The 12101-nt window shown below is 32.0% G+C and overlaps 1 protein-coding gene across 4 annotated transcripts in view; it reads right to left on the bottom strand.

Moving 5' to 3' along the window:
• LOC107440636 (Nitric oxide synthase) overlaps positions 1–12101 on the bottom strand; it is a 182790-nt gene that overhangs the window by 59118 nt on the left and 111571 nt on the right. For all 4 annotated transcript variants that reach the window (XM_071182104.1, XM_071182103.1, XM_071182106.1 and 1 more), the window contains exons 4-5: positions 8193–8355; positions 4714–4805 (exon numbers count right to left, since the gene is read on the bottom strand). In XM_071182104.1, coding sequence (XP_071038205.1) covers positions 4714–4805; positions 8193–8355 — 255 coding nt within the window. The remainder of the gene's footprint in view (positions 1–4713; positions 4806–8192; positions 8356–12101) is intronic.

The raw sequence follows: 12101 nt of genomic DNA, 5'->3' as shown, positions 1-12101 counted from the left end.
CAGATTTCTGTGCAGAAACCTCTGTAAATCATTGGCTTGATTGTGGAACTGGCAAACGTCATATTTGATTCATTTAAAAAAACGCAGTACCCTCGGATAATTTGACATTCCAGATAACTTGACTTTTGTTATTTAAATTATTTCATAAAATAAATACTAGGTTATTATTAGTAACCTAGTATTTCTCTTATTACTGTATAATGTAATCCTAGTATTTGTAATCCTAGTAACTACTAATTCATTGTGCAATTTATATAAATATTTGTAATAAATAGGAGAAAATTATGTTTTTATTTATTTAGAAGCTACGGGTTAGTTTCAAATGAGGACGGATACATTGCTGGACATACCGTCCTCGGGGACGGGTAAAATTTCTGAGTTTTTTCGAGCCCTGCAGCTCAGTTCAGTTTAGGCAGGTATGTATGAATATCTTATGTAAGCTCAAAAATTTGTTAGCAATTTACATTTTGGATAGTGAAACTATAAATCACAGATAAATAATTAATTATTACAACATGTCCTATTGCGGCATTTCAAAAATATTGTTATGGGTTTTTCTCTTAATAGAGATTTTTAAGAATCGTGATGCAGTTTTCAATTACTTTCTGCACCGCCATCTTTCAAATTTTTTTAAAAACAAAAGTCAGAAATTCTGCGAGAAAAAATTTATGCCCTGATCCTTGAATTTGCTGAAAGAATTGTTATATTTAAACTTAAGTGTTGTCCTATTTTAATTTCCCGAAAACAGTTAATCTAATTTAAAACATTATGTACATAACTATAACAAAAACAGGTGTTACCTTATTCAAAAATTATTTAAAAAATTAAATGTTCTTAATTTATGTATTTTAAGATAAATTGAGCTGATGAGATTAGTAAAAGTAGACCCTAAATAAAATATTTATAAAACAAATTGAGATTTCCAGGGGAAAGTGATATTGCAGGTTATGGGCTAATTTGACTAGATGCAATCTTAATTTATTTTTCCCAGCCTAATTTTTATTTCGCAGGAGACTTGTCGACGAGAAGTCTTAGAATGTTAACAGTAGATAGTCGACAAGTAGTCTTAGAATTAAAACGCCCAGACAGTAAACGCTATGACGCGAACTGCAATAAATTCGTGTTTAGGTTTTATAAACTTCGTCATTTGGAATCTTGCGGGCTAGAATTTAAGACAATACTTACAATTTCCAATTCTTAATTGTCAACGTATGAAATTTACAGTTAATTTACACAAATTGTTCAACTGCCACGCTAATTTTACATGGCTTGCCCGTCTGGCTAAACGGGAAATAACTACGAACTGAAATTTGCCAGTATTAGACAAATTTTGATAGTTTTTAAAAAAGTTTAGCATGTCATAGCTGATAAAAGTGGTGAAAAGTGGATAAAACTTGTTCTAAACAATTCGTAGGCTTATATAATAAGCCTACGAATTCTTTAGAACAAATAGTGGATACAAATCTACTAAATTGAATTTATTAAACCAAGAATCACAGTTAATAAATTACCTCTTGAAAATATTTATTCGCTGTTCGGAGTAAGTTGGCATCTCTGTGTATACAGGGTGTCTCAGTTAAGCGTTTCAGAACTTCTAAGAGGGGTAGGGGGCATCCTGACGACTCGAAATCATATAGCAATGTGGGGTCGGAAATGTTTTCCTGAAGCGGTGACGTACACAGAAGCACCATAAAGAAAAGAGACCGTTAGTAAAAAATCGCTATAATAATACATTGAAAAAATTATATGGTACATGGGGCAAAGTAAGTGTTCGAAGTTTCAGCCACTGGCTACAATGTACACCTCACATCTCCGGCGCATGGCCATTCGAACATTCTGCAATACTCCAGGCATATCTCGCAGGCAGCTACTGCGATTCTTGCAACCAGCATTATCAACAGGAGTGTCATAAACCAGTGTTTTCATATGACTCCAGCAATCAAGACATGATAGGTCGGGTGACCGAGGAGGCCATATAATTTTTTCAATGTATTATTATTGCGATATTTCACTTACGGTCTCTTTTCTTTAAGGTGCTTCTGTGTACATCACCGTTTCAGGAAAGCATTTCCGACCTCACATTGCTATATGATTTCGAGTCGTCAGGATGCCACCTACCCCTCTTAGAAGTTCTGAAATGCTTAACTGAGACACCCTGTATAAATAAAACTAGTTTTGTGTGTTCTATATTGCATTAATTTCTTCAAACCATTTTAGTAACGATAATAATATAAAAAAATTAAAATTTACTCGAATTATGTGTTTCTAATAATCTTGATTTCGCCGGTCACCGATGACCCTGTGGCTTCACGAACGAACTCAGTGCTGGCCACCGGTGACCCCCATGTCATTCAACGTGTTAAAAGAAATCGAACTCTTCCAAAAAAGAAAATTTCGCAGCATATACCTCCAGATATACTTGCATACGTTTTTTTTTATTTCTATAGTTCCACCCTTTATATTTTTTTACTTCCAAAAATAATTGCAAAAAGCTGCAGGTTAAGCTTTTAATTTTCGAAAAACCTTATAATAGTTTTACTGAGAATATATGGCTAGGCATATACCTTCCAACTTTCCCTATAAATGAAGAAAACTACTTTTCAATCTAAAAGAATAGCTTCCAAGTAAAGACAATAACGCCGTTGTGTTTTATAAATTTTCTAGTACTTAATAACCTCGCCGAATATTAATTTAATAATCCCACGAAACTGAAGTAGAAAGATACACTTAAGATGAAACTTCATTTTTTTTGTCGTATGCCTGTTTTAGGCAGTGGGGGAGCGATTGTTCCTGTTTTTCAGTGGCGCCATCTATGGCCAGAAATTCGACATCTGCCACGCCATTCACACAACCACAACCTGTTTATAGAGTTGATCACATTCACACACAAAGGAGAGAGGATATAGAAAACACACACAGAGAGAAAGAAACATCCATGCCTTGCCCGGGATTCGAACCCAGAACCTTTTTGATGCAAGGACAGTTCCCTGCCCCCTACACAGGTCGGTTGGCGAAACTTCATTTAGTTTAAGAGATATAAAACTGGTAATTAGGGTTTTTGAGTGTTCTATATTGCATTAATTTCTTCAAACCATTTTTGTAACGATAATAATATAAAACAATTTAAAATTTACTCGAATTATGTGTCTCGAACAATCTTGGCTTCCCCGGTCATCGGTGACCCGCATGGCATTCAACGTGTTAAAACCTTTATATACACAGTTCGTCAACAGTCGCATCCTGTTTTAGAACTATTCTTGCATTTTCAATTCGAACAAAATACCGACATAGGCTATCATCGTTTCGATTCAGTCCTTTATTCAATTACTGTCTTGTTGGAGGACGGTTGTTTCACATTCATAGATCCGTAAAAAAATGCAATAAATCACATAAAGTCTATTATGAATGAGGTCGAATTTTCAATATTTTTGAAGTTAGAGAGTGATTTGGGATGATGCCAGTTTATAACCTAATTGATGGTGTTCAGCAGACTAAAACATTTATAAGCTTCATTTTACATTGCAAACGAATGAAGTTTACACGGATCGAATGAGAACTTTAAAATTAACTTCGATCTTAATAAGTCTTTTATAAATATAGATGGCTATTATTTTGTTTAAACGAGCATAAAAAATATAACGAATTGTATGTAAAATGGGATTTTACTGTCCTAAATATGAGGGGGACTGGAAAGTAATGCCGTTTCAGTGAATTTGATATTTGTTATCAAGATCATATTTTTAATCAATAATGATTTCCCCCTCGGTTCGGTGAGCAGGAGGTAAAACCTCCTGATTATAAGTACTCGAACTATAACACTATATGAGAATACACTTCAATATGGAAAAATTTTATTCTATATTTTAAATGTTAATGCTAACATTTGTTTTATAAGCATGTTTTAAATACTCAGAATGCGATGGATTGATATGTAAGTTATAAAATGTATGTATGATGTTTTTTTCGTTATTAAATTTGAATTTCCTTTTATTGTATTTAAATCCAAAAGAATAATTTCGATACTTTAGTTCGCATAAAAAACAAAATGAAAAATGTTTTACTGAGTGTTTTTTTAAAATTTGTTTGTTTTTGTTTAAATGATAAAGAATGAATTTACAACTTTGAATGCTCAATTTTTAATTTCAGTATAAGAAATCGTTTTATCTTCTTTCTTTCTTTTAACTCTAAATATTTAGAAATTGCGTCTAAAAATACCTGAATAACATTTATAATGCTTTGGTTCTACGCATAAATTGAATAAAGATCATTTACAAGATTCACCCGTTGCCAGATTTGTTTTTAAAATTTTTGACAATATCGATTTTTTTGTCTACCCATGTTGTTTTTTGATGCGCATGTTCTTTCAGTTGGTGACGTTGGAGTCATTGAGAAAGTTTGACATACCGTGAAATTCGTGAGACCCCAGAATTTGATTTCTGGTAGAATTTTAGATCACAGAATTCGCGCTTTTCACTTCGATTTGATTTCTTTGAACTTAAAAAAAAAGTAGGGAAAAAACTATTCATATCTTACTTCTCTCGTAAATCTATAACTAAGTAAATATGTGTATGTCTTTAGAAGGCTAAAAATGTCTTCTATTTTAAGAACAATCGCTTTAACATGCAAAACCGTACGACTATGATGTCATATAAGCTTATAACAAATTTAAAACTTTGTGGTTATGGAATATACGTGTTTTGTCATAATAATTACCTGATGTTTCCTTTGTTTGTGGCGTATTTAATGTGGTTGCAAAGGGCTTCAAACATTTCTCGAGCAGTGGAAACGTATCTGGCATCGAAAACCTAAAAAAAAATAATACTTCAAACTAATCAATTCGTAAAGATTCATACAGATACATAATTTAACCCAGTTTAGAATATTTGGATTATCTTATTACTATTATTATATATTATCTTATCTAATACGTCTAATTATACAGTAAATTCTAATACAGTTTTCCATTGTTGTTGGTATATTTTTATTGGCAGGATAATCACATGGTAGGATCCAGTTTTCCCACATTAATTATTATATTTTTTTTTAGCTGTCATGAATTATTATTATTATTAAATTAATCACTATTAATCTATTACTATCACTATTAAATTAATAAAAGCCATACAGATATTGTTTTTCTGTAAAATATTTTTGTAATCTAAATTTGAAGGTAATATTTACGTTCAAGGTAATATATACCTATATTTATTTCTCTTATTTTACTCAGCTTATAATACGTTTTTTTAATTTTGATTAGATTCTAAACTAAGAGCTAAAAACTACGAGTGTTGTCTTTTTATTATAATGTAATTCCATGATACTATCTTAATAATCATATTAAGATGAACTTATTTGAATCGTTATAAATCTAAACTTATTAACCGGTTTACAGTTTTTTCATTATTATTTTTTTTTGGTGTATGGCATAGCATAAAGACATAACATAGGTATAATGATTATAGCAGAGAGGTTAACACGATGAATGGCCACGCTAATTTTACATAGCTTGCCCTTCTGGCTAAACGGTAAATAACAAACTAAATTTGCAATTATTAGACAGATTTTTTTTTAGTTTTGTAAAAGGTTTAGCACATTGTAAAAAAAGTGGTGATAAATATAAGCCTACGAATTGTTTAGAAATAGTGGTGGATAAAAATCTACTAATTTGAATTTATTGAACCTGGAATCACAATTAATAAACTACCACTTGAAAATATTTATTCGCCGTCCGGAGCAAGTTGGCATCTCTGTGTATATAAATAAAACTATTTTTGTGTGTTCTATATTGCATTCATTTCTTCCAACCATTTTAGTAACGATAATAATATAAAAAAATTACAAATTTACTCGAATTATGCGTTTCTATTATGTGTCTCTTGGCTTCTCCGGTGACCCCCGTGGCACTGCAAACAAACTCAGTGCCGGTCACCGGTGACACCATGACATTCAATGTGTTAATGTTAATAATCATTTTAAGATAAATTTATTTGAATCGTTATAAATCTAAACTTATTAACTAGTTTACAGTTTTTTGATCACTATTATTTTTTTGGCTTATGACATAGCATTGAGGCATAACATAGGTATGATGATAGCAGAGAGGTAAAAGTACTGAGCTCTCATTGTGAATGTCCAGGGTTCTATTTTCGGTTACGACTTGAATTCCAAACTGCTTCAATAGGCGGTTGATGAAACAATATTGTCCATGTGACCATACTGCCACCATCATGCCTTTGGTCTCAAAATTGTGGAGCTATAACCTCCATGTTCCTCTTCGCAAACAAGCATGGTAGCATGGTAGTTGAGCACGGTACTTGTCAACAAGCATGATAGTTGAGGGACAACCAGTAATACGTTTAATTTGGCATGTACTGTACTACCAAATTATATATTTTTACTAAAACAAAGGTTCTTAATGCAGCATAAAATATTTTCCTGTATTAAAGTTTAAATTACCTTATATGTTCTTATGTACCTTCTATACACTTCAAATAAGCAGTTAAATAAATTGGAAAAAAGTGATTAATAAATTTCATTGCGTTTTTTGGTCCTATACTAATACCAATGAAGGAAGTAAGAAGGAAAAATCGTTGACAGAGAAAATTGGCAAATGTTGCGTGCACGAAGAAAAGAAAAGAAGTAAAAAAGATGATTTTATTAAAAATAATTTTTTGAATATGAGAGATTAGTTGGCTGACTTAAACTGATAAAATTATGATTATCGATCTAAAAAAAAGAAAGTAATTCTAAAGTTAATTTGAGTAGACTTTTGAGAAAAACATTATAATTTATCCACCAAATTAATGCCATAAATGCTTGAAGTAAAATAGGTTATTTTTATTGTCTTGATTACCATATCTTCCTTTTTTTTCTATAAATTTGCTTTTAGTGATGAGAGTCAAGAGCTTGCTCAATTTTGAATCATTTGATGCTGATGAGAAAACAAAAAAGCTATTAAGGTAATTGCTTATTAATAATAATAATATAATAATCCAAGTGAATTTGTAATTCAATATTTATGCACGATACTACTAAGCAAGTCAAAAAAAAAGAACATATGGGGAAAAGTTTTTAAATTATTAAATTGCCAGTCCATTATATTTGAAAGAACTGCCAGAAACTAATTTTAAAATCACTTAAAAATAATAACTACTGTTACGAAAATAGCAATTTAGCACTCTACTAAATTTAAATATTTTGGACATGTTTGTTGTTTATATCGTTGGTCTTACAACTCAATCTCGCGTGCATTTCTATTATTAAATACTGTGGGTGGTCTAATTTTTTTTAATTGTGCCTTGTAGAATTTGAAAGACAATGGTGGACATATATGTCCCTTGATCAGAAAGGTAGTAAAAAAAGAGGGAATTTAATCTTTGCTATTAAGACAAATAAGGTATTGTTTCTGGTGTTTATTAATGCAGAATAAATGAAATCATTTTCAAGTTGATTAGACAATACCTTGATCAGAACCTTGATCAACACCTTGATCAGAAAGGTAGTAAAAATGAGGGAATTTAATCTTTGCTATTATGACAAATGAGGTATTGTTTCTGGTGTTTATTAATGCAGAATAACATGAAATCATTTTCAAGTTGATTAGACAATACCTTGATCAGAACCTTGATCAACACGTTGATCAGAAAGGTAGTAAAAAAAAGAGGGAATTTAATCTTTGCTATTAAGACAAATGAGGTATTGTTTCTGGTGTTTATTAATTCAGAATAACATGAAATCATTTTCACGTTGATTAGACAAGTCGTTCAAAAGTTATAAAAGTTCTTATGTAAAAGAGATATAGTTTCGTGCTTCACGCGTCTGATATTACTATCTACACATATAAGGTGTTGTTAGTTATGTATTGCTTTACTTTAAAGCCGCTTAAATCAATCTAGAGAAAAATTTTGAAGTTATGAGGGTATTATACGTAAAACATTAACCGTTAAAAATAATGCAAGCCACAAATTGGATATATCCAAGACATATGCATTTTATTTATATGCATGTATTTTATTTATATAGTTTATTAAAATAATGAGGTGGTTTGTTACGAAATGCTCAGTTTTCGAATGTTATGCGAGACTTTTTCGATTTTCAAACAATTTCAGTTAGAATAATAAATTATCATTGTTATTTATATTCTTATTCAATATATCAAATCAAATATAATTTGGGATATTCGAATTACTGACTTGTAATTTAGACCACTGTATTCTTCCGATGCATCTTGGCGCATTTCTCCAAGCAAGTTTAGCACCATACACCAATTCAGTTTCCTTTAATTCATAAGTGCCACTGGATTCGACTTCGCTCATTATCTCTTTCCATCTTCTGACGTGACTTGGAGAATTCATTCTGAAAAAGAATTCTTTCAATTATTTAAATTAATACATTTTCGGTAAAGATAGACGGGTTAAATACATTTATTTTATGAACTTAAATTAACAGAAAAATAGTATTTAAACTGACTTAATTTATTAAATTTTTTTAACTTTTCAACCTTTATTTTCTAGTCTTTCTAATTTTTTAAAATTTTATTTGAGTAACGCATCTTTGGGGAGGGAAAGTAAATTATGTTTTTATATGGTTCTTTATTTTATATTGAAATATTTACTCAATTTTTGCTTCCTATTTTTAATTTTGTTTTGTTTTGCAATCTTTTTGCCTCAGTGTGTCTTTCTCTATCAGAGTTCGTACAATATATACATTTAAAATGCTCCGTATTAAATAAAAGTATGCTAATTGTTCCACTTCCAGCAAAATAAAATACAAAATGCAAGAATGCCAACTGCTTCGTTTTCTGCAAATGTTTTAATAGAGCAGCGATGGCTCCGGAATGGAGCTTTCGCCTTCAAAAGAGGTGAACCGGGTCCGAATCCCAGCGATGGCTGGTCGATACGAATTTCGCATCCGGTCTGCACCAACCACAGTGCTAACTAGAAATATTATTCTCCGTGGTAGACGGATCATGGGTTACAGTCCCTTTGCGGTCAGTCTAACAGTGGGAAATACTAGTGGTCTTCCTCTCCTTGTCAGACCTTCCAGGTCAGTTTCATCATAAAAGTCCTCCACAAAGACAAATTTCTCCCAATACTTGATCTAGGAGTTCCCTTGTCTTCTGCTTTGAGGTTCAAAATTACAAGGCTACGAAGTTGAATATTAGTAGTCATGAACCCAAGAATTGGTTCGGCTGTTCAACGACGGGTATAAAATTATAAATTGTTTTAATAAATTGGTAGCAAATTAAATAGTAATAAATGTAGAATGAGGATAATTACGCCTACTATTTAAAAGAGTTACCACTTGCATTTCGTATGATATTTCAAATCTTTGATATGTTGTGGTTGAAAAATCACTTTAACACTAGATTGCCGTAGGAAGTCATTTTGACTGCTTTTAATTTCAATTAGNACTTTATCTTGGAAAAGAAGCAGTTTTATATATATGCCAGAATTATAAAAGAAGTCTTGATAGTTACAGATATTTCATTTTTTTCGAAAAAAAAATGCTGGAATGAAATGTTTTACGTACCAGGTTTTTCTCTTTTCCGTCTTGCTATATAAGGGCTTTCACCCATGGCAAACTGTTTTGTTTTCTGCAAATATTTTAATGGAGCAGCGATGGCTCAAAGGATAGAGCGTTCACCTTCAAATGGGGTAAACCGGGTTCGAATTCCAACGATGGCTGGTCGACATGAATTTTGCATCCGGTCTGCACCGACCACAGTGCTGACGTAAAATATCCTCAGTGGTTGACGGATCATGGGTTACGCCAGACTAATCGTGGGAGGTACTCGTAGTCATCCTCTCCGTGTAAATGCGGATTTGTTCCATCAAAAGAGTCCTCCACAAAGGCAAATTTCTTCCTAGGAGTTCCCTTGTCTTCTGGATTGGGTTTAAAACTACAAGGCTACGTAGTTGAATATTGGTAGCCATGAACCCAAGAATTGGTTCGGCTGTTCAACGACGCGTATAAAATTATAAATTGTTTTAATAAATTGGTAGCAAATTAAATAGTAATAAATGTAGAATGAGGATAATTACGCCTGCTGTTTAAAAGTATTGCCACTTGCATTTTATATGATATTTCATATATTTGATATGTAGTGCTGGGAAAATCACTTAAAATGAAAAAAAAAATACTAAAATCTCTGAAAATGGTAAAGGAGTAAGAACTGCAATAGCAAAATTATGGTTAATTCTGAAAATAATTTGATAGCCTTAACGTGAGATACCTGAACAAAGATCTGCGCAATGGCGGGCTACTTAACTTTCAGTTGAATTCATTAAACTAGAATCAAACATTCAAACACAGCTTTTACTAACTTTAGAAGAAATTTACCCGCTAAATGGTGCAAGCTGGCACCTCCATAACTGACGTATGAGAATTTTAAGCAGTCAGACCTCTACTTGTTAAAATTAGTGTCTTCAAAAGAGTATTCCTTTTAAAGATAATGTGTATTTATTACCACTATTATAATTTGAAAGATAGTAGGAGCTCCGCATATGGTAGAGTAAGCCATTTTGCTCGTCATTGCAGCTTTCGACATCTAGCTACACAACCATGGCAGGACTGCCAACTTTCTGTTCTTTCAAGAATTTTTTTTTCTAGTGGTAGCCAAGTTTATGCTTCAATGTATTATTCTTTCTTTTATAAATTTTAATTGAAGTTTTTTTCGCTCCAGTACTTGTAAATGATTCGAAGGCTTATATAAAAATCCACTGTGTTCCAGTATTTAGTGGTATTAAAAGATCACGTGTAGTTAGAAAAATACGTAATCCTTTGTTTATGTTTTAAGGTATTATTTTTAAGGTTTTATTCATTTGAACTTATTTTATTCACCACTACAGAGCAATGATTTAAAAGTTCCTATGCAACGCCACTTAATTGTAGTTTCTTCGAGATGAGGCTTACGAAATGATGGCGAAATTCTGAAAGTTTTGGCTTTTGAATGATGTCTACCTCTCTATGAAATATTTTGCGAATAGCGTAGTTGGCAGGCCTGCCATGAAACTATGGAATTGTGCGAAGTATTAGGTCAACTGCTGAGTTATGTCCGCTGGAGCACATGTCTCATTTTACAGTCATGCAAAAGGTTCCTTTATAAAGAAATGAGTTAGGGTATTTAACTTTTAACTCAATGGTAATATTAATTGCAGTTTAATATATAAGCGGTTAACGCCCAGCGTCATATATTTAGGACAGTTCCTTTTTTCAAAGACATTCATTGTGGTGAGAAATTTTTTTAAGTATTTTCATTTATCTGGGTGAATTAAAAGATTCTCAGATACCATAACTTATGAAAGATCTGTGACTAGATCTAGAATTAAAAGGAGGAAGTACTTTTTGATCACAAAAGCAACTCCACTTCCTGCTTACCTCAATGGGCAACCAAAACAGTGTAAAAATTCTAGATGAATGGGATAGGGGTAGCTTCGCGACCCAGGTGCCCAGAAAAATTAAAACACTAGGACTAGTACTTTTTGATTGGGGTAGGGGCCGCTGCGCGGTCTAGGCACCCAGTTTTGTTTAAAGAAAGAAAGTACTTTTTGATCTATCAAAGACTTTTTGAATGCCCTAACAGTAGAAAAACCAATTAATTTCGATAATATATTATACCACTTTTTCCATAAAACCACTTTTTGTATAATTTCAATGCATAAATTCGGGACAAAACGGGTTAAGCTTACATCAGCATATATGTCGCAGAAGAACATGTGCATGCACATTCTACCTTGTAACGAAAGTATCCAATACAACTACATCTGATGTATCCTGTATAATTAAATCGCAGCCATTTAAGGGTAAATGCCCTACCACTTTGTTTTTTACTAAGGCACCAACTGCGTCTTCGTATGATCACGCATATTTTTTCGCGGACATAATTGTTTGATAGACATAATATATTGTCTTTTTCTCATTCTTTGTCTTCATTTATGTACGTCTTCATAAATATATCTGGGCATATTTATTTAATAAATTAATTGGGAGTGAGCAAGACAAATACGAAAAATAAAATTAAATTAAATATTTAAAATGGAAGCTTGGTTTTAAATGTCTACCACTCTATAAAATATTTTACAAAAAGTGTAGTAGTTGGC

This window comes from Parasteatoda tepidariorum, chromosome 6 (assembly GCF_043381705.1).
Source record: "Parasteatoda tepidariorum isolate YZ-2023 chromosome 6, CAS_Ptep_4.0, whole genome shotgun sequence".
In the NCBI taxonomy this organism is placed as follows: Eukaryota; Metazoa; Arthropoda; class Arachnida; order Araneae; family Theridiidae; genus Parasteatoda; species Parasteatoda tepidariorum.
Note: the sequence above shows the minus strand (reverse complement) of the source record. Positions and strands in the feature narration are given on the sequence as shown.